Here is a 24,367-nt window from a genome sequence, read left to right as displayed (position 1 = left end):
TTAAATAAGTGAAAAAAGAAAAACCAAATCACTTACAAATAAATAAGACATAGTGCAGATCTTTTTTGTTAAATACAAAAAAAGAAGCTTGATAGCATACAACAGTATCTTCAAAGTATTGAGAGACAACAGCTGTCACTCTAGTACATTAGACTGAATTATATACACAAGTGAGGATGAAGTAAAGATATTTTCAGACAAACTCTATGATTATTTATCATTAAGAAATTATTGCTGAATGAACAATCTAAAGACTCCCAATAAGGTACATTTGGGTATTTGAAAAATATTTTAGCTTTTAAAAATGACCAGGAGAGCGCCTGGGTGGCTCAGTCAGTTAAGCGTCCGACTTCAGCTCAGGTCATGATCTCATAGTCCGTGAGTTTGAGCCCCGTGTCAGACTCTGTGCTGACAGCTCAGAGCCTGGAGCCTGCTTCAGATTCTGTGTCTTCCTCTCTCTCTGTCCCTCCCCTGCTTGTACTCTCTCTCTCTCTCTCAAAAATAAATAATCATTAAAAAAAAGTTATTAAAAAAAATCTTTAGGGGTGCCTGGGTGGCTCTGTCAGTTAAGTATCTGACTTCGGCTCAGGTCATGATCTCGTAGCTCGTGGGTTCGAGCCCCGCGTTGGGCTCTGTGCTGACAGCTCAGAGCCTGGAGCCTGCTTCAGATTCTGTGTCTCCCTCTCTCTCTGCCTCTCCACTGCTCATGCTCTGTCTCTCTCTGTCTCAAAAATAAATAAAAACATTAAAAAAAAATTTTTTTAAATGACCAGGAAATTTTATTAGCATGTAAAGGATGGGGGCTAGAAAAGCTAAATTTTCTGCAATGAACCAAACAGTCCTACACAACAAATTCAATCCCAATGCTGTTAGAGGTCCACTGAAAAATACAGAAGAAGCAAGATAAACAGAAGAGATGATGAACAACAGCAACAAAAATTATAGAACATATGGATTGTTAAAACACAAAAATCAAAATGACTAAGTTTGGGGTATATAAAAATAAAACAGGGGCACCTGGGTGGCTTAGTTGGTTAAACATCTGATTTCAGCTCAGGTCATAATCTCACGGTTCGTGAGTTTGAGCCATGCGTTGGGCTCTGTGTTGACAGCTCAGAGCCTGGATCCTGCTTTTCCCCCGCTCATGTTCTGTCTCTCTCTCTCAAAAATAAATATTAAAAAAAAAAAAAAATAAATAAATAAATAAATAAATAAATAAAACAGAAGTCAAATACTAGAAACAGCACAAAGGTTTAAGGTTCCCAAAGTCAATGTGTCATTAGGGAGAAGATTTGAATTTGAGTTTTAGCTTAAAATTCTATAGGTAATAACCACATATACACACAAAAACTGAAAGTAAAAAGTGGAGAAAAGATGAGGCAAATATCAAGCAAAAAAGAGCCACATTAATATCAGACAATGTAGCTTCTAGGTTAAACACTATTATCTTTTTTAAAAACAAAATTTTTAGTCTCTATTTTTGAGAGAGAGAGAGCAAGCGAGCACGCGCGCACAGGGGAGGGGCAGAGAGAGGAAGGCACAGAATCCGAAGCAGGCTCCAGGCTCTGAGCTGTCAGCACAGAGCCCAATACAGGGCTTGAACCCACGAACCGCGAGATCATGACCTGAGCTGAAGTCAGAGGCTTAATCGATTGAGCCACCCAGGCGACCCAAATCTTTTAATGTTTATTTTGGAGAGAGAGAGCATGCACACACATGCTAGTTGCAGAGAGGCAGAGAGAGACACAGAATCTGAAGCAGGCTACAGGCTCTGAGCTATCAGCACAGAGCTTGATGTGGGGCTTGAACTCATGAACTGTGAGATCGTGACCTGAGCGAAGTTGAATGAATGTTTGACTGAGGCACCCAGGCACCCCAGGTAAAAACTATTATTATAAATAAAGAGGATTATTACATAATAACAAAAAAATTATTATGAATTGAATAATAACCACCAGGAAGGAATAATGATTCTAAATTTAGATGCATCTAATAACATGGTTTCGGAGATATAAAAATAAAAATCACTGCAAGGACAAACTAACTTAATTGCTGAACCCACCATCACATTCAGACAGCTTAAAACACTTCTTTTAATAATAGATCAAGTAGACAACAGATTAAAGTATAAAGATCTGCACAATATAAGCAACAAAGTTAATAAACATACAGATAACATTGCAGTCAATAAATAGAGAATACATACTTTCTTCAAGCATATTTATACAGACTGATCCCTTATAGGTAAGTCAAATAATGAAAGAAAATCTATTGTACACATGTTCTCTGACATCCCTGCAATCTTACAATTAAGTTGTAAAATGTAAGAAAATAACTGAAATATCTCCCACAACTTTAGGATATGAAAAACAAAACTTTTAATAATTAATAGGTCATAGTTAAAATAATAAAAATATTATTTTGATTAACATCTCCTACCGATATAATACGATCTCCTTTTCTGAGCTCTCCACTAAGATCAGCAGGTCCTCCAGCCAAGATAAAGGAAATAAATATGCCTTCTCCATCTTCACCTCCTACAATGTTGAAACCAAGGCCTGTCGAGCCACGATGAAGAACAACTTTTCTAGGTTCCCTAAAAATAGAAAAATATTGAACACCTTAGAAATTTTATATAGAACTTGACATTCTATCAGTGAGATTTCCCTATTGATAAATCTTATATTATCAAACTATAAAGAAAGCTAGATGAAAGTTAAAAGTGTTTTCAAAACAATGGGGTAGAGATTCTAAGACTAGAAATTAAGGTTAGAAAGTGAAAGGAAAAATCCAAATTGTTTTTTTTTAATTAAAATTTTTTTTTTACATTTATTTATTTTTGAGAGACAGAGAGAGACAGAGTATGAACAGGGGAGGGGCAGAGAGAGAGGGAGACACAGAATCTGAAGCAGGCTCCAGGCTCTGAGCTGTCAGCACAGAGCCCGACATAGGGCTCAAACCCACAAGCTGCGAGATCATGACCTGAGCCAAAGTCAGACGCTTAACCACTGAGCCACCCAGGTGCCCCGGAAAAATCCAAATTGTATATAAAAGCTGAAAACCCATGTTAAAAACCCATAATTTTTGTTAAAAAACAAACATGAAACTAAAACAAAAAGAGAAAACAATGTGGTAATATAAATGACTTAAAAAGCCCTACTCAAGAAATAAACACTTTAGAAATATACTCAAGAAATATACACTTTAGAAAAGTTGACGTTGCACACATTTTATTGCCTATGAACCAGTCACTGCCCCTACTTCCTAGATGTTATAAAAGGCAGATAAGCCTTCGTCTTAGAAAAGGCAGGCCCTTTTCACAGTCTTAAAAGAATGAATCCTGACTAACTTAAGCCAGTCATAGCAATCCCATTCCTCTTTGTTAAGTTGAGGCTATGACCCTATTCTGGCCTCTGAGAAATAAATAAAGCTAAATTTTATTGACATTTCCCAATGAAAGACAGACCCTAACAAAAACAAAGCACATTTTGTCCCCTTAGAAAGCACATTTGTTTCCTTCCCTACCAAAATAACACCCACACAAAAAATGAACAATAAAATCACATTACTGGTTTGGATATATTATAGTCATGAAGGTAAGACCAGAAGAACCCTAGAGATACTATGCACCTAAGGATTGCTACACAAATGCTAGAACTGTCCATCTCCAAACTTTTTATATAAAATAATTAAATACCTTTACTTCTTAAGTCATATCCCTCTACCTTTCTCTACTATTCATTCATTCTAAGATGAGCCTTTTCCTCCACCTTCATTTAAAATCTTTGAAATCAGAATACATCTTACCACTACTAATGTTTCACATTTGCTGCCAGTTATATACATAGTTGTGTGAATACTATTTATACCTTCTGGTAAGACCATGAAAATTCTAGGAGATTATTTTAGACATGATGAAATGCAGAATATCATTTGGAATTAGAATGTATCATTTGGTAAGTATTTTAAAAATGTAAGCAGATTTTTCTAGAACATTGCAAAAAAGCTACTGGTAACAAAAGGCTTAACAGAAGTAAGTATTCTTTAAGAATGAATTTTAGGGATCCTTCCATATAATGTGGAATTAATCTTAAGTATTCATTAAAAACTTGAAACAGGCATTTTCTAGTCATTCATTTCATCATTAATCAGCTCTGCCAGTTCACTTGAGTTAACAAAATTATTATTGTAAAACCAAACAATATATTGTTTAGGAAATATTAAACAAATATATACATATGTGAAAGAAAAAATGGAATAATAAAACCAAATCCAGGAAAAGAATTTAAGTTGGTAAGGCAGTGTAGGAGAAGCAAGGGAGGATTAGGGCACAAAATAGGTTTCACTATATTGGTGATGTTTTATTTCGTTGTTAGGTGACAGACTCATAGTTTAAGGTTTCTGCTATGCTTTAAATCATATATATGGGGTGGGGGGTGGAGGGATGGGTTAAATGACTGATGGGTATTAAAGAGGGCACTTGTGATGAGCACTGGGTGTTGTATGTAAGTGATGAATCACTAAATTCTACACCTGAAACTAATATTACACTGTGTGTTAACTGGAATTTAAATTAAAACTTGAAAAAAAATATATATATATAACAAAAAATAACAAACCATATATGAATTATAGTTTTACATTAGCAAACAATACATTAAAAATACCCTGCTAAAATCCAACAGTATTTCAGAGGAAAATAAATTCAGATTTTTCAAATATTGTAAGATGTTCAGCATCATTAGTTATTAGAGAAATGCATGAAAATCACGAGATATGTCCCACTTACTACAATGGCTATGAAATAGAACAGAAAAAACAAGTATTGGTGAGGATGTAGAGAAACTGGAACCCTCATAAATTGATGGTGGGAATGTAAAATGGTGTGGCTGCTACAGAAAGCAAATGGTTCCTCATAAACAGAAACAAACATACATTTACCATATTACTTAGCAATTCCACTCCTCAGTATATATCTAAAGGAAGTGAAAGTAAGGATGCGAGCAGATACTTGCATGCCAATGTTTGTCACAGCATTATTCTTAATACCCAAAAGGTGGGAACCACCCAAGTGTCCATCAAGAGATGAATGGATAAATAAATGTGGTATATACAAATAATGGGATATTATTCGGCCATAAGGAATTAAGTTCTGATATATGCTACAACATGGATGAATCTTAAAAACATCAGCTAAATGAAAGAAGTCAGACACAAAAGAATTGTAAGATTACACTTATACAAACAATCTAGAATAAGCAAATTTTATGGCACACAGAAAGTAGACTAGACAATAGGTTACCATGGACTGGGAGGACAAGGAAATGGAATTACTGCTTAATGGTTAGAGTTTATCTGAGGTGATAAAAAGGTTCTGGAAATAGTGACAATGACTGCATAACTCTGTGAATGCAATTAATGCTACTGAATCACACATAAAAAAATTAATAATGTAATATACTAAACATTGCTGAGTTGTACATTTTATTTTATTTTATTTTTTATTTATTTATTTATTTATTTATTTATTTATTTATTTTTTAATATATGAAATTTACTGTCAAATTGGTTTCCATACAACACCCAGTGCTCATCCCAAAAGGTGCCCTCCTCAATACCCATCACCCACCCTGCCCTCCCTCCCACCCCCCATCAACCCTCAGTTTGTTCTCAGTTTTTAACAGTCTCTTATGCTTTGGCTCTCTCCCACTCTAACCTCTTTTTTTTTTTTTTTCCCTTCCCCTCCCCCATGGGTTTCTGTTACGTTTCTCAGGATCCACATAAGAGTGAAACCATATGGTATCTGTCTTTCTCTGTATGGCTTATTTCACTTAGCATCACACTCTCCAGTTCCATCCACGTTGCTACAAAAGGCCATATTTCATTTTTTCTCATTGCCACGTAGTATTCCATTGTGTATATAAACCACAATTTCTTTATCCATTCATCAGTTGATGGACATTTAGGCTCTTTCCATAATTTGGCTATTGTTGAGAGTGCTGCTATAAACATTGGGGTACAAGTGCCCCTATGCATCAGTACTCCTGTATCCCTTGGATAAATTCCTAGCAGTGCTACTGCTGGGTCATAGGGTAGGTCTATTTTTAATTTTCTGAGGAACCTCCACACTGCTTTCCAGAGCGGCTGCACCAATTTGCATTCCCACCAACAGTGCAAGAGGGTTCCCGTCTCTCCACATCCTCTCCAGCATCTATAGTCTCCTGATTTCTTCATTTTGGCCACTCTGACTGGCGTGAGGTGGTATCTGAGTGTGGTTTTGATTTGTATTTCCCTGATGAGGAGCGACGTTGAACATCTTTTCATGTGCCTGTTGGCCATCCGGATGTCTTCTTTAGAGAAGTGTCTATTCATGTTTTCTGCCCATTTCTTCACTGGGTTATTTGTTTTTCGGGTGTGGAGTTTGATGAGCTCTTTATAGATTTTGGATACTAGCCCTTTGTCCGATGTGTCATTTGCAAATATCTTTTCCCATTCCGTTGGTTGCCTTTTAGTTTTGTTGGTTGTTTCCTTTGCTGTGCAGAAGCTTTTTATCTTCATAAGGTCCCAGTAATTCACTTTTGCTTTTAATTCCCTTGCCTTGAGTTGTACATTTTAAATGGGTGACATGTATGATATGTGGATCATATCTCAATGAACCTATTAAAAAAAGAACTTTAGAATCATCAATTTTCTGTATGTTGGGATTTCTTTTCTTTTCCTTTTTTAAATTGGCAATGTGAGATAACCTCTGAAAGATTACTTAGGGTCAAATTGGGGAGAACTTCTAATGTGAGTGCAAAGATTGTTGTACCTCATTATTTGGACAAAATAGTGTAATTATCAAGAGTGATAAAACACACACTTTAGTTACTGCAGTCATCAACCACCAGATTTTCAAAGAAAAGTAAAGAAAACAGGTAGACCTGTTGTGTAATACTACAAAGTCCAATACAATATTCTAGACAAAAGATATATAATGAAAAACGATGGGGAACAGCAATCGAGATGCTAATATATTTTTTAGTTTGAAAAATATGCAGAAAAAAAGACAAATATGCAGAGATTAAAGATTAGACAAGCCATTAACTATTTTCCTCTTTACTTTTTATTAAACCCTATATATTTTGTTTATTAAAATAAAACAAATCCAAATAATTTTCATTTATAATCTTTCAAGATACTTATCCTCCTCAATATTAAGATTCTCGAGAGTCTGTTGCTTTGTTATAGATAATGTAAATGCAAGTATGCATAGGAAGAGTCTTTTAACCTCCATACCTAACCCTCATGAATTCAGTTCTGATTTTGTGGTTTGGAATTTTTTTTTTTTTTTAATTTCATCCAAATTAGTTAGCATATAGTGCCACAATGATTTCAGGAGTAGATTCCTTAGTGCCCCTTGCCCATTTAGCCCATCACCCCTCCCACAACCCTTCCAGTAACCCTCAGTTTGTTCTCCATATTTATGAGTCTCTTCTGTTTTGTCCCCCTCCCTGTGTTTATATTATTTTGTTTGCCTTCCCTTATGTTCATCTGTTTTGTCTCTTAAGGTCCTTAAATGAGTGAAGTCATATGATTTTTCTTTCTCCAATTTCACTTAGCATAATACCCTCCAGTTCCATCCACATTGGTTGTAAATGGCCAGATTTGATTCTTTTTGATTGCTGAGTAATACTCCATTGTATGTATGTATGTGTATGTATGTGTGTGTATATATATACATATACACACACACACACACACACACACACACACACACACACACACACACCACATCTTCTTTATCCATTCATCCATCAATGGACATTTGGGCTCTTTCCACACTTTGGCTATCGTTGATAGTGCTGCTGTAAACATGGAGGTGCATGTGTCCCTTCGAAACAGCACACCTGTATCCCGTGGATAAATGCCTAGTAGTGCAATTGCTGGCTCATAGAGTTGTTCTATTTTTAGTTTTTTGAGGAACCTCCATACTGTTTTCCAGAATGGCTGCACCAGCTTGCATTCCCTCCAACAATGCAAAAGAGATCCTCTTTCTCTGCATCCTTACCAACATCTGTTGTTGCCTGAGTTGTTAATGTTAGCCATTCTGACAGGTGTAAGGTGGTATCTCATCGTGGTTTTGATTTGTATTTCCCTGATGATGAGTGATGCTGAGCATTTTTTCATGTGTCGGTTGGCCATCTGGATGTCTTCTTTGGAGAAGTGTCTATTCATGTCTTTTGCCCATTTCTTCACTGGATTATTTGTTTTTTGGGTGTTGTGTTTGATAAGTTCTTTATAGATTTTGGATACTAACCCTTTCCTCTTTACTTCTATAAAAAGGCACGACAGATCAATATAGGAGCACAGCCTAAAGACTTACAGCCTTGAAAATTCTTATCACAAAGAAATAACCACAGGGGTGCCTGGGTGACTCAGTCAGTTAACCTTTGGACTTCAACTCAGGTCATGGTCTTGCGATTCTTAGTTCAAGCCCCATCGTGGAGCCTGCTTTGTATTCTGTGTCTCCTTCTCTCTCTGCCCCTCCCATCTCACGCTCTCTCTCTCAAAAATAAAGAAACATTCAAAAAATAATTTAAAAAAAATTAAAAAAACAAAAAACAGAAATAACCACAAACACTGTCCTTTTTGCTAATTTTCACTCCAAACACAATTACTGTGTACTTATTATTAATTAACTTTTCAGTACTGCTAACTATTGAAAAAGAGGACACAGATGAAAATTCCTTCCTATGGGACCCTAAAGAGATCATTGCCTAGAGCCAGGAGTCTGACAGGAATAATTACAAGTATGAAAGCTCAAAAATACTAATGCCAACAACAATGCAATTAATAAAAACATAAAAAGACATTAATTTACAGATATTTAATCTTAAGTGAAATACTTGTGCAAATTATAAAGCAATTATGTCTGACATGATGTCTTAATACTATATTGCACAATATGAAAAAGATCTAAAATACTTTTTGCTTATTATTTCTCACCTAGTTAAGAGTTCTTTGGGAATAAAAAGCAGTTAAAATTAGATCAAAGTAAATTTTTTTTTTTTTTTTTTTAAATGTCAGCATGACATTTTTTTTTTTTCAACGTTTTTTATTTATTTTTGGGACAGAGAGAGACAGAGCATGAACGGGGGAGGGGCAGAGAGAGAGGGAGACACAGAAGTGGAAACAGGCTCCAGGCTCTGAGCCATCAGCCCAGAGCCTGACGCGGGGCTCGAACTCACAGACCGCGAGATCGTGACCTGGCTGAAGTCGGATGCTTAACCGACTGCGCCACCCAGGCGCCCCTAGATCAAAGTAAATTTTAAGAGTAAGGATATCAAGGATATATACCAAGCAAAGAAAATATCACTTGAATTCTAAACATGATTCACATAACTGCCATAATGAAATTTTATGATGTAAACTAGATAGGAATATGTGAAAAGTTAGTTTTAAATATAAATATATTCCTAACTTAGTTTTACCTATGCTAATTTCTAAGCACAACTTACCATTCCTGAAAAAAAAGTATTTATTTTAAAAGGGCAGTAACTTATTTGGAATATAAAATATTTTTATATTTCAGCCTCTTCATGAGCCCTCCAATGACAAAAATTAAGGTTTAAGTTCATTATCTATTGACAAAATTTTTTAGTCCTGAAAATTGTGGCTGTCTTATTTGGTTGATTGTAATTCCATCTAACAGTCAACTTTATTTAAGAAAGATGAATGTTCACTTCCTTACCTTGTAATTTCATCATCTCCAAGCACTGCTTTTGAAACAGGTGAGTACCTGGCTGGTGATGCTGGTGTGTGGCCCAAGTAGGAAGATGGGCTAACATGGTTATCAACAGGTTGAGAAGAAGCTTAAAAATGAAGACAGTAAAAAACACTTCAAGTGAAACAAACCATTCAGCACTTATTTGTGAATTATCAATTTCAAGCTTAGTTAATATGTAATTCATATCCACTTATTTATGTAAGTTGGTAGAAAAGACTTATTTATCAGGTAAAAAAATTAGACAAGCTCAAGTTTCCAGATAAAAACTAGTTTAGATATTCAGATCAGTAAGCAAACTTATTCCATCTGGTTTTCTCTTGAGAAAATAGAACTAAAAAGGAGTTTTACATTAACGGATTTGCACAGTGAAATCCAGGAAAGGTCATTTAAAAGACAATCATTTATGAACAGCATATATAGTATGAACATGGACTGGAAGTATATAATAAAATTCATAATTGCAATCACCTACTGAATGAGGGGAATGGAAATAGAGTCTTAGCAAAGAGCTGAACTAGCAAGAGCAAACTTCAGCTTTTTCACAATGTTCTATTAATTCAATAGATGTAAAAAATAGATTCTACCTCTATCTACAGGAAAATCAAGCAATCATTATTTAGTTATTACTCTTTAGGACTAGGTCTCCCAGTTTTCGGTCACATTAGCATACATAAAAAGGGATAATTCAGTTTAAAGTAACATTTTTTTTTCCAGTGTAATGTATTTGTAAGAAGCAGCCTGACTATTCGTATATTTGGCTGTAATCAGAACACCAATTCTCAGTTTGTAGAGCAACTGTTACAAATGTGCATTGCTATCTTGAACAGATAAGGCAGCATAATAAATAAATAAGACTGATACTTACATTGGTGCATAAAATACCTTATTAGTGAATTTGCATCTCTAATTACAAATAAAAATACATAAAGCCTTTATATAAAGTTTGTGTGTGATAGGAACTGTAAGAATTTTCAATAAGTAAAAAAGTTCTGTTCTGACACAAATGAAGTATTGAAAACAACAACAACAACAGACATCATTCCTGTCCATGAAAGAGACTGAATACTATTTTAAAAAGTTCAGTTATATTTGGGGATCCTGGATGGCTCAGTTGGTTAAGCGTCTGACTTTGGCTCAGGTCATGATCTCACGGTTCGTGAGTTCTAGCCCCATTTTGGGCTCTGTGCTGACAGCTCAGAGCCTGGAGCCTGCTTTGGATTCTGTGTCTTCCTTTCTCTCTATCCCTCCCCTACTTGCCCTCTGCCTCTGTCTCTCAAAAATAAACATTGAAAAAAATTTTTTCAAGAAGTTCAGTTATACCTGAGTAATTAATAAATCAATGGGCAGATAATGAAGATGTATCATTGGAAGACAGTACATTCATTTCAAAGTATAATTTACATTAAATTTATAATGATTAGTGACAGTAATGGCCTTTGAGAGTTCTAAAACTGAAGACATTGCCACTTATAAAACCACAAATATCTCTAAAATTCTACAATTTAAATGAGGAAAATTTGGAAAAGCAGACTGCAGAGAGTACATTTAAGATCTTTACTACATGAGTGCTTTGGATATCAACTAATGCACCAAAGAAATAAAACTGTCATTTTTCAAGAAACACAAACACATTATTTAAGTCTTACCTTAGCTTTTACATTAAAAAAACTGAAAATCAAACAGGAAACTTAAAATTTTATTAGTACTATCATAACAATTCATTTCTAGGCAACATAACTGTACTATATACAAATATAGTTAGGTAATATATGAGGAACTTGTACAAAAAGAGTATCTGTGCTCATATAATTGAGAATATAGAAAAGCCCAAGTTTTAAAATTTATTTATTTTGAGAGATAAAGAAAGAGAGACAGTACAAGCAGGGAGGGGCAAAGAGAGAGGGAGAGAGAGAATCCTAAGCAATCTCCTCGATGTCAGTGCACAGCCTGTCACAGGGCTTGATCTCATAAACCATGAGCTCACGACCTGAGCCAAAATCAAGAGTCAGACACTTAACTGACTGAGCGACCCAGGTGCCCTGAATAGCCCAAGTTTAGAAATATTTAAAATTAGTATTTCTCAAAGTGTAGTCCATGCGTTAGTCCACCAGAAGCATCAGAATTACCCTGGTTGTTAAAAGAACTGCTTGTTAAAGTATGTTTCTCTGCTATATCCCACAACTATTAGAAAAAAAGAATGTGCAATACCTTTGTTGACTATTATTTACATATAACTTTGAAAAAGGCTGCCTCCCTTCTTACTATCAAGATTCTGATTTAAAAATGATTTTTTAAAATGTTTATTTTTATTTTGAGAGAGAGAGAATGCATCTATAAGCGAGGGAAGGGCAGAGAGAGAGAGAGAGAGAGAGAGAGAGAGAGAGAGAGAGAATGACTCTCAAGTGGGCTCTATGCTCAGAGTGCAGAGCCCAACACTAGGCTTAATCTCATGAACTGTGAGATCACGACCTGAGCGGAAATCAAGCGTCAGACGCTTAAGCAACTGAGCCACCCAGGCACCCCTAAAATTGATTTTTTACAGACTGTTAGGTTAAATGCTTAATATAGTTCCTTTAAAATATTTAAACATAGGGAAATAAGATAGATTTAAGCAGACTTACAGTTGGTGATATCAGGTGGTGCATAGCCATCATTCATATACATACTTGTGGGTTTTGCCACTTTCAAATAGACAAAATCAGATGTGTTCTTTAAGGCAGTTACTGCTTCTTCATGAGTAACTTCTTCTAAACACACACTATTCACCTAAAAGAAAATCCCAAAAGATATTTGTTTTAGGACATTTTCACTTGCTTTCTGCATTTTGGTTATAAACAATTATACCAAAATACAAAGCAAGAGTGATTTAAGGAATATAAAGGTCTGTGAAAAGAAAACCTATATATTTTTGTCTATCATATCAGGAAATTGTTTATGTATGTTAATGGAATAGCCAATCTTAATTCCAGCCCCTATTCCTCCCAATCCCCGAACCTAATCTACTTTTTACTGTTAGGTATTTGTGAACATATGGGGGTATATTTTAGATTTTTTTTTTTTTTAAAGAAAATGAGACTATATTAAAGTTTTTATTCTGAAACTGGATTTTTAATATAAGGTATCTTAGAGATCTTTCCATGTTAGGACACACAGAATTGCCTCATTTAAAAAAAATGCTGCACATTATACCATGGTTGGTTGTATCATAATTTATTAAGCCATCCCAGTATTAACAGATATTTTAAACTGTTCTAAATAAATGGATTTAGTAAATTTATAGCACTACCACAGAATATGAAAATGTCATGCCCATCTACTCAGGCCTTTGCCAACATTAAACAGTATCAATTCATAAAAAAGCATGTTTTGGCGTGCCTGGGTGGCTCAGCTGGTTGAGTGTCTGACTTCAGCTCAGGTCATGATCTCATGGTACTTGAGTTTGAGCCCTGCCTCGGGCTCTGCACTGACAGCTCGGAGCCTGGAGCCTGGAGCCTGCTTTGGATTCTGTCTCTCTCTCTCTCTCTCTCTCTCTCTCAAAACTAAATAAAAACATCAATTTTTACATCATTATTTAAATTTTCACTTCCACTGTTTAATAGTCAAGTTGATTTTTTTCATTTATTTATTAAGCATTCATCTATCTTCTGTTATAGAAACAGAACTGATTTAATTTTTTTTAATGTTTGTTTACTTTTGAGAGAGAGATAGCATGCAAGTGGAGGAAGGGCAGAGACAGACAGACAGACAGACAGACAGAATCTGAAGCTGGGTCCAGGCTCTGAGCTGTCAGCACAGAGCCCGACAGGGGGCTTGAACCCATAAACTGAGAGATCATGACTTGAGCCAAAGTCAGACGCTTAACGAACTGAGCCACCCAGGCATTCCAAGACAACTGATTTTTAGGAAACGGAATTGATTTTTAAGTAGTGAGGTATATCCTGCAACCTTGCTAAACTTATTAGTTCTATCAGTAGGTTCCTTACAATTTTTTTTAATGTTTATTTATTTTTGAGAGACACAGAGTACGCATGAGTGGTGGAGGGGCAGACAGCCCATGTGGCGCTCAAACTCACAAATCGTGAGATCATGACCCGAGCCTAAGTTGGACCCTTAACCAACTGAGCCATGCAGGTGCCCCAGGATTTTCTACATAGGTAATCTACAAATATAGTTTTACTTTCTCCTTCCCAATCTGAATGTCTTTTTATTTCCCTGGTTAGACTCTTCAGTACAGTCTGACTAAAAGTGGTAATTGTGTCTTTCTATACATTTGTCCATTTCATCTAAGGTATTTAATATGTTGGCATACAAATATTTATAAATAAAAGTATTTCCTCAAGTCCCCTCTTTTATTCCTACTCTTGGAAATTTGAGTCTTCTTTTTTTTCTTGATCAGTCTAAGGTTTGTCAATTTTGTTCACCTTTCCAAACAACTGAGTTTTGGTTTTGTTTATCTTCTCTCTGGTTTTCCTATTCCCTATTTCATTAACTCCGGCTCTGATCTTTGTTTTTTCCTTCCTTCTGCTAGCTTTAGGTTTAGACTGCTCTTCTTTTTGGTAATTTTGTGGGTTTTTTTTGTTTTTGTTTTTGTTTTTTTTTTGCAAAGAAAAACACTGTTTCCAATGTTTTAAAATTATAATGTACTAAACAAATACTCATTTTCATATATTTTTCATTTCCCTAATTTGTACCTATATAATTGATAGGACAGTTCTTAATGTTTTAAGAAAAATTTTTAAAGATCACATATCATTAACTTTTGCCACAGGTTATTAATATGGCTTTGCAGGGTTTCAGCCATATGGTCATCTTTATAGTCCCACACTACCATGTACAGTGAAGAAAGATTGCCTGCATTTTGAAATATACAGCTATGGTATACTGTTCTTTTGGTGGCCTGCAATGAGCCACATATCTTGGTATTCACAGCCTTGTAAAATCCCTTCCTACAGTGAACCTTGCTTGGCCATGTAACTAGCTTTAGTCAATGAGACATTAATAGTTGAGATGCCAAGAGAGGATTGATGAATGCCATACAACGGAGTTTGTCTTTTTGGTACATCCGTCTTGGAACCTGATCCCTATCCTGTGAGAAGCCCAATTTAGCCATGTGGAGAGGCCACTGGCTAATAGTCCCAGATGAGCTCCCAGATGACAGCCAACACCAACTTGTCTGCCATATGTGAGTGAACTTGGAAGTGAATTCCTGGCCCTAGTTGACAGGAGACATTATGTGGAACAGAGACAGATTGTCCTGGCTAAACCCTTCTCAAATTATAGAAGTGTAAGCTAATAAATAATTATTGTTGTTATTTTAACCACTAATTTTTGTGTTTCCTAAGCAACATTAGATAACTGATAAAAGAGCTGACAAGATTTGCTAAGGGATTCAAGACGGAGTATGAAAGGAGAATGATCCTGAAGTTTTAGACCTGGGCAAATAGAAGGATAAAGTTCTTATTTCAAGAGATGTGAAGAATGTGCAAGAACAGGATTTAGGGGTGGAGGGTGGTGTATAGGATGAAACTCAGAAGTTCATTCTTAGATACATTAAATTTGAGATGACTCTTGAGACATACAAAGAGACTAGATGACATCTCTTAGAGCTTTTGAACTGTTTAGCCAAGAACCACTGTTAAAAAATTTTTTTTTATTTCAGCCAAGCACAAAATTTAAGTGCATGTGTGTAAAAAGAAAACTGAAGCTCAGAAAACAATACTTATCCCTACCATGTGCAATGAGACTCAGTAAGTTATTTGACCACCTATCAATAGGAAGAAAAAATGTACAAGGACACTTCGATGTTTAGGGAGAAGATGCACCAAAAGGGAGAATGAGAAGGAGTGACCAGTGAGATAAGAGGACTACTATGAAAGAGGGTAACTGTTAAGCACAATGGAAAAAGTGTCTGAAGAAGGAGGAAGGTGTGTCTAATGTCAATTAAAATGAGAACTAAGAATTTGATAATTTAGTGGAATTATGACAACCAAAACCTGACTAAATGCTAAGTCCACATAAACTGCTGCCTTCTCAATCACCAAAACTGATTCTGGAAAAACCATAAAGGAAAACACAATACTTAAGAAATTAAAAAGCGTAAATGAGAAACTCAGTGGAGAAAGCAGGCTGTTTTGAACTGGTGTGTGTGTGTGCAGAAGAGTAGTTCAAAGTGAGCTCTTTCCTCTTCCCCATTATAAACTTCAAAAACAACAACAAAAAAAACAACAAAAAATAAACTTGAAAACAATCAGTCTATCTCTTTTTTTTTTTATTTTTTTAAAAAAAATTTTTTTTTTCAACGTTTTTTATTTATTTTTGGGACAGAGAGAGACAGAGCATGAACGGGGGAGGGGCAGAGAGAGAGGGAGACACAGAATCGGAAGCAGGCTCCAGGCTCCGAGCCATCAGCCCAGAGCCTGACGCGGGGCTCGAACTCACGGACCGCGAGATCGTGACCTGGCTGAAGTCGGACGCTTAACCGACTGCGCCACCCAGGCGCCCCAATCAGTCTATCTCTTTGCTGCAGCAATAAGCAGTACAGAACAGCATATACAGCAAAAGAATCATTTATATATTGCTTAGGAATGTTAAATTTTTTCAAAAAGATTCATTTATTTAAGTAATCTCTATACCCAACATGGGGCTTGAACTTACAACCCCACGATCAAGAGGTGCATACTCTACCAACTGAGCCAGCTAGGTGTCCCAGAAGTGTATATTTTTATAACCACTTTGGAAAACAATATGTTTTTGCTATAGTGTTACTAAGATGATATCCCATGACCATTAAATTCCATGCTTAGGTAAACAGTTAAGTGAAAACTCTTATATGTACATGTTCACCAGAACACACAGCAGCTTTCCCTAGAATTATCCATAATACAAAAAAAAAAAAAAAAAAAAAAAAAGGAAATAACCTAACTCACCACTATACCAGACCTAGTTTATGTGTCTTTTTCAGATTCGCCTGAGCCTACCTGCCCACTAGGCCTTGGCCATGTGCTTACTGGAGAGTCTTGGTTACTGCTATTCTCACCTCATCTCCTGCCATTACCAGCTCTTTCAATCTCTTTTAGAGTAAGGGCTGCACTTGGACTTGGGTATGGGCATGGCTGATGTGTTCATAGAGAGCTGTAACATGTCAAAAGCCTGTGTGTGATCTGTCTAGATCACTGAGGCTCTAGTTTTTTCCACCCCTTCTGGGTTCAGAGGAAGTACTACGCTATGGAGAGTATGGGAGCTGGCTTCCCAAGCACTTGCCCACAGGAGGTGAGTAACAGTCCAGAAATTTGGGATAGTTACCACCCATGGGGTAGACTGTACCTAACAAGAGACAGGAGATAAATCCTTTCTTTTCCCTGGATGGCTGGATCTAAGGTTTAATAGTCCCACAACACCTGCCTGAAAGACTGTCCTGCATGATAAGCAATTAGCTACATTTTCTTACGAATTTATGGACAGCTCAGAAACATAGTGTCTTGTATTGACTTTCCCTCATTCCCTGCCTCACCTTTCATTTTGATCCACTCTAGCTTTGATTACGCCTCTCCCAAAAACCTAAGCACGCAGCTTTTCTTCAGGTTTTGTTTTTCTAGGGAACATGGGACATTTATTGAAGAAGATCAGAGAAATAAACTGCAGCATAGTCCCAGAAAAGAGTATTATATAGAGGTGAAATTAACAAATTTTATCTCCAGGCAATAATATGGATAAGTCTCAGTAAACCAATAGTGAGTAAAAAAAGTATTAAAAGACTACATACAGCACAATAGCCTTAAAATTTTTTTTCAGAACAAATTAGTATTAAAATATTTAGGCATATGTATATGATTAAACAATTTTTAAAAAGCAAAGGAATGAGACACACAAATTGTTGGTATTGTAGTTTTGGGCTGGGTAATGACTTTAGCAGTTTTCATTATACTATAAGTAAAATAAGTTAAAATAAAAGGGAAAAAGGAAAGTCACACATGAGGGATGACACTGTGTTTAAGAAATTCTGTGCATTCAAGTCCCTAACCCTTTAACAAAAAAAAAAGAGAAGGAAATGAGAAAAAATAATAATAAAAGAAAAAGAGAAGGAAGCTGGTAGAGAAAAATGAAATGGTAAATAAGGATAATACCAAGAATCATTTTTCAGGTTTTGATTAAAGCAAGATCAGTATTCACTCATTTAAATATGAGTGAAAAAATGAGAGCAAAAATTTGTTTAAACATTTTGGCAAGTAGAAATTCTGATCTGCCCCCACCCCCTCCCAAAAAAAGACATCAAAATGATTATTATTTTTAAAAATTTAAATCCAAGCTAGTTAACATATAATGTAATAATGATTTCAGACACAGAGTTTAGTGATTCATCACTTAACATATGATACCCAGTGCTCATCCCAGCAAGTGTCCTCCTTAATTAATGCCCATCACACATTTAGCCTATCCCTCCCACCCAATACCCCACAAGCAACCTCAGTTTGTTCTCTGTATTTAAGAGTCTCTTATGGGGCGTCTCCCTCTGTTTTTATCTTATTGACATCAAAATTATTTTTAAAATAACAGATTTCTTATACTCACTGCTAAAAGTTTATCTCCAATCTGAAGTTTACCATCTTTATGTGCTGCACCTCCTTCAATGATTTTGGTTACATAGATGCTATTATCCCCAGGAATATGTTGATTTCCGACACCTCCAGCAATGCTGAACCCAAGACCTGTTTGAAAAAAATACTAGTTTTGAAATTTCATCATTTAATGTGAATTTAAGTCCAGAAAGAAATGGCTGAAAACTAGATGAGGATAATCTCATCACACTAATTTTTCTTTCTTTCTTTTTTTTTTTTTTAAACACAAAAGAATCTATTGGTGTACTTTTAAAATCCTACGTATTTGCTTTGTAGTCAGAGGACAATTATATATATAGGTGTTCCTATAGTTATAAATAAGGTTTTTAGTCCACCAACTCCTGTTACTTCTTAAAATCTTTTTGTAAATGCATTTGTTTGTTAGTTCAAAAAGGCACTACAAAATTATTTCCTTTTGTTCCCATGATGATTGTGCTTCTAACATTTTTAATACCTTCACGAGATTAAAACAATTGAGAAAAATAATAAAATTGTGGTGGGCAGAACGAATAAGCTTCAGAAATGTGGATAATTTTGTTCTTTTTCCAATATTCTATGAATTAATTTTAGATAAAGGATTTCTGTAATTCATAAATCCCATCCATAGCTTTAATACCAGACAAATTTGTAGCTTTCTATTCCTTTTTTCATTTTTTGGAATACCACTTCTCCCACAAAGCTACAAATTAGAATCTATTTCATTTTTCCTCAATCCCATCAATGTTTTCAAAACTCAGAAATCACATATAACCGTCCTCATTGCAGATAAAACTGCTAATGATATATAGTTTCTTCTTTTAATTTAGCCTGTATCTGCATTTAATATACTTTGTAGATTGAAGATTACAAGTTAATACCAACACTATACAGGACTTCCAAGTGTTTAAGTAGAATTCTACTTAAGACAAAAATCAGCAGAAATAATACAGAAATTCTACAAATTCACACACATTCTGTAGATTACCAGTTCTGTTAATCTTAGAATGGGTGTCACAAATAACTTCTTAGTTACATTTATCTCAGAGATTTCTTAATAATCTACGTTTGGTTATTTCATACCTTTAGGACCTTTAATGAGCTTTATTTCCATTATTTTTTCTGATACTGGTTTCCGTCGTTTCACGTACAAGCGTACAATAGACCCTGCTTCTTTCAATGCTTCAACTGCTTTGCTATGTGTCACGTCACGAACATCTACTTCATTCACTCGCAATATACAGTCATTGACCCTGAGAAGAAACCCAAAATATTAAATAAATAATATTAAAATATCAAATTTTAACTTCAATAATTTTTGTTATTTTAATTTTTAAGGTAAAGAGAATTATTTACTAGAGAAAAAAATATACGAATAAACTGCATGTTAGATTCCACTGTATCAAACACTCACATAAATACCTTCCAAGGGCCAACAAAAGAAACAGTGCAAATAAGAGATTATCACACAAAAATATTATAATGACAGCTGCAATCTGTGTGGTTCTTGTATGCTTATTAAGTGTAAAAATTAAGATACTTTAGAAAAACAGCAAATATTTATTTAGAACTAAGCCGGTGCCAGGTACTTGTAGTGTTTTAACCCTTACTACAACCTGTAAGGTAGATACATATTTGTATCTCCACTTCACAGACGGAGAAACTGAGGCACAAAGAGTTTAAATAATTTTTCCAAGGTCACCTAGAAAATGACTGAGACAGCTGTGACTCAAAAGAAAACTGAGGTTCAGACTGAATACTTTAAGATCAAAAAGACAGTGGTGGTTGAGGGTTGATGGGGGGTGGGAGGGAGGGCAGGGTGGGTGATGGGTATTGAGGAGGGCACCTTTTGGGATGAGCACTGGGTGTTGTATGGAAACCAATTTGACAGTAAATTTCATATATTAAAAAATAAATTAAAAAAATATATATATAAAAAAAAAAAAAAAACAAAAAGACAGTGGTGGCAAAACTGAGATCTATTCACTGATTTATCAAAAAATAATTTTTGATTGCTTTGTCAACCTAGACACTGCATTTAAAAAAAAGTTATTTCTTGAAATTTATTGTGAAGCTAAAGACTATACCATTTAATTAAAAGGTTTCTCATATAAATAATTTATTTTAATTTGACACAGTAATATATTTCTTTAAAGTTTGATTTGTTCCTAATTCTAACTTTTCCCCCCAGCTCTGGTCTCAGTTTAAATTGTATAGCATTCCATTAGGGGAAAAGAATCATCTGAAATTGGGCAGAGAAGGAGAACAAAATACAACTGAAATACTAAAATTGATCCTGATAATCTTCTATGTAATTAGCTTTCTTCAGAGTAAAGAAATTTTGTATGCAAAGACAGCGACAGGTTAGAGTTAGTATTAAAGGGATGTTCTTTAGTGAAACAAATGAGACATATTAACTTTCATAAAAACACAAACAAAAGGCCAATAACAGAATTGGGAAATAAATGTTTATGTTTACATGAATGGTCAAATTATTAATTTTATATCTAACTAATTTCATTAATACATCACCTGTTGTATCCAGTGAGAAGTTAAGAAACGAGGTGCATAAGGTGCCAACAGCCTTAAATGAATTTTTTTGGTTTTTTTTTGTTTTTTTTCTTGAGAGAAAGAAAGAGACAGAAAGAGAGTACGTATGTGCACATACACACACAGGAACGAATTTTAAGCAAGCTCCATGTATCGAGCCTGGGGCTCCATCTCACAACCCTGGATTATGACTTGAGCCTAAATCAAAAGTCACACACTCAACTGAGTCACCAAAGCACCCCCAAAAACAGATGTTTTTAACAGATCATATAAAATCCTTAGTCCTAAAGCTTCAGACTGTCACCATATAAATAAAAACCAACAAACAAGGGAATACAAAAAGTGCCATAATCTATGGCCTAAGGAAATAACAAAATATGCTAAAGATATCTTCTACAATGGAACACTAAATTTAAACAAATTCAAACAAGCACCCTATATTACCCAATATTACTTTCATTCATTCAATTAAGAAAACATATTAAGATACTTAAAACTTGCATAATTTTTACTTTTTGTGGTATGGGATACAAACTCAGGTATATATCATCACTTGTATCCTAAGTTTATATACATATTTCCCACCAGAAAATAATGGAAAACAGTTTGTGAATGTATTTAAAAATACGAAGGGAATGGGGTGCCTCGATGGCTCAGTTGGTTAAGTGTCTAACTTCAGCTGAGGTCATGATCTCACGGTGTGTGGGTTCGAGCCCTGCGTTGGGCAATGTGCTGACAGCTCGGAGGCTGGAGCCTGCTTCAGATTCTGTCTCCCTCTTTCTCTGCCCTCCCCCACTTACACTCTGTCTCCCTCCCTCTCAAAAATAAACAAACATTAAAAGAGTAATAAAAAATAAAAATACGATTTCTATGAATTTGTTCACATTTAAAACCATCAAATTTATTATTCAAAGTGTTATAATATCAGAGAAACTAAATTCCTGAATGAAAAGAGGGAAACAATGGTTAGAGCACAATTATCTCATTCATTTGTAATTTGAGCATCTACCTTATATTGGTTATTATGATAGTGTTTATTTGTATTGATGCCTTGTTCAATTTGCCTTAAGAAAAATATACAAAGTATGTTCAGCATCACAACATAAAATTCAAAACATACCGTAATCTTCCATCTTGGGCAGCTGCTCCCCCTGCAATAATTTTGGTAATGAAAATACTTGAGTCATCTCCAATGTGTGGGTTGTCCGTACCTCCTGCAATGCTGAAACCAAGCCCTGAATTTCCCTGGGGATAAAAGAAAAAAAAAAATTTGAGCCTGAATAAGAATTACCTTTATTGGTAGGTTCCTGTCATTATAGGACCTAGAAACTGTACTGACACAAGGAACACACATAAAAGTATATAGGCAGGGAATATGAAGATTCTAAATTAAGAAATATAAGTAAAACTCCTTTGTCTCTACGAAGAATTCAAAGGTAGGGGCACCTACGTGGCTCAGTCGGTTAAACATCCAACTTCAGCTCAGGTCATGATCTCACGGTTCATGGGTTTGAGCCCCGTGTCGGGCTCTGTGCTGACAGCTCAGAGCCTGGAGCCTGATTCGGATTCTGTCTCTCCCTCTCTCTGCCCCTCCCCTGCTCATGCTCTGTTTCTGTCTCTCAAAAAATAAACATTAAAAAAAAAAAAAAAAAAAAGAATTCAAAGGTATTACTTCTAAGTAGGTACTGAGTACTTTTGGAGTCTAGTCTATGGTTCTTTCTTTAAAAGTGCAGGCAATTTGTACTAGGACAAGTCACCCTTCTGCAGAGGTATTGCTATTAGGCCTCTTTCTTTTAGAATGTATCCACTCATGCTTGGTAAGGCAAATTTCTCTAAGAGTAAAAAACTGATGTGATCTTGCTGCTGCAATTATTTCTGGATAGGTAAAACTAACATTATTTCAGCTTTAAAAAAAAATGGGACAGGGAATGGTGTTTTTCTTCTGCTAACCTTGCCATCAGCTTATTTTAAAATGACCAAACTGCATCTGCTAAGTCATCATCCTTGACATGTCCCACTCCCCCATCCCTGACATGTTTAGCCAAGACACACAAATAGCAAAAGACATTTTTTAATACTGAAAGCCCAACATGTGAAATCAAATGGTGAGCTTTCCTGACAACAAAGTCAATTTTGCCAAAGCAGGGCTTTTTACTTGTTTTACATACTATATTTCTGAATAATTTCTTTGAAGAAAAGTTTCTACTGCTACCAAAAAGTCTTAAAGGACAATTGTTCTAAGCAGTGGTATTTAAAAAATGTTTTTTTGTTTTTGCTTTTTAATGTTCTAACTCTGGCTTTCAGGCAACTCAAACACGCAGATATATCTGAACTGATTACTTAACCGTTAATATTGAACAGCTTAAACATACCTTCTATTATGTGCCCTACAATTCTGTTTTAATATTTTTTTCAGTGTAAACTCTTTAAGAGTTGCTAGAATATCAATAATAGTATGAATAGGTTGTATGAGGTTACCAAGTCACCCAGGTAATCAAGTTCTTTTTTTTTATTTGCTTTTTCAAAAACAGGTATAATTTACACATAACATTGTGTAAATTTAAGGTGTAAAATGTGTTGATCTGACATATTTATATACCGCAATATGATTATAACCATTGCTTTAACTAACATCTCTGTCATGCCACTTAATGGTCATTTCTTTCTGTAATAAAAACATTTACGGTCTAGTCTCTTAGCAATTTTTAAGTACGCAATACAGTCTTATTGACTATAATCACTATGCTGTGCATGAGATCTCCAGAACTTAATTCATCTTCTAGTTGCAAGTTTGTATCTTTTAATAACACCTCTCCAATTCCTGGTACTCAAGTGTTTTAGAGAGTGAAAAAACAAAGTACAGTCCTAACTAAATTTAAAAGGCACGGGAAAGGATGGAAAATAAGTGAGATAAAAAAGTTAGAATTATATGTCAATTATATCTCAAGTAAGGTGGAAAAACACCAAATAAATACCATATTAAAATATGTATAATACATTAATACTATGCTTACTTGAGAGTTACTCATCCATCTTACTTGAACAGGTAATCCAAATTCAGGTAGTGGTACCTGTAATCTAGTACACACGTAAAAAGACCCTTTTAGGTCTATTTGCACTTAGAGTGTTTTCACTCTGGCTTGAAATAAGCAAATCTAATTATCTAGGATTTTAGTTTGAAATATACAGACACTCAGCTACTTAGGAAATTTACTTTTGTAAAACAATTTCCCCAAAATGCTGGTCAGACAAGGTGGTATTACTAAAATATAGCCATCAATTGACTGAAGATCTTCTTTTTTTTAATGTTTATCTTTGTGTGTGTGTGTGTGTGTGTGAGAGAGAGAGAGAGAGAGAGAGAGAGAGAGAGAGAGAGAGAGAGAAGAGAGAAAGTGTGCACGTGAGAGAGACAACACAAAACAGGGAAGGGGCAGAGAGAGAGGGAGACACAGAATCC

The 24,367-nt window shown here is 35.2% G+C and overlaps 1 protein-coding gene across 29 annotated transcripts in view; it reads right to left on the bottom strand.

Annotated features, from left to right (window-relative positions):
• Nucleotides 1–24,367, bottom strand: part of DLG1 (discs large MAGUK scaffold protein 1) — a 275,368-nt gene that overhangs the window by 80,450 nt on the left and 170,551 nt on the right. For all 29 annotated transcript variants that reach the window (XM_058730919.1, XM_058730920.1, XM_058730917.1 and 26 more), the window contains 6 exons: nt 22,031–22,155; nt 19,444–19,613; nt 18,338–18,474; nt 12,391–12,535; nt 9,734–9,854; nt 2,440–2,596 (listed from right to left, as the gene is read on the bottom strand). In XM_058730919.1, the coding sequence (XP_058586902.1) occupies nt 2,440–2,596; nt 9,734–9,854; nt 12,391–12,535; nt 18,338–18,474; nt 19,444–19,613; nt 22,031–22,155 (855 nt within the window). The remainder of the gene's footprint in view (nt 1–2,439; nt 2,597–9,733; nt 9,855–12,390; nt 12,536–18,337; nt 18,475–19,443; nt 19,614–22,030; nt 22,156–24,367) is intronic.

Source organism: Neofelis nebulosa, chromosome 5 (assembly GCF_028018385.1).
Source record: "Neofelis nebulosa isolate mNeoNeb1 chromosome 5, mNeoNeb1.pri, whole genome shotgun sequence".
In the NCBI taxonomy this organism is placed as follows: domain Eukaryota; kingdom Metazoa; phylum Chordata; class Mammalia; order Carnivora; family Felidae; genus Neofelis; species Neofelis nebulosa.
Note: the sequence above shows the minus strand (reverse complement) of the source record. Positions and strands in the feature narration are given on the sequence as shown.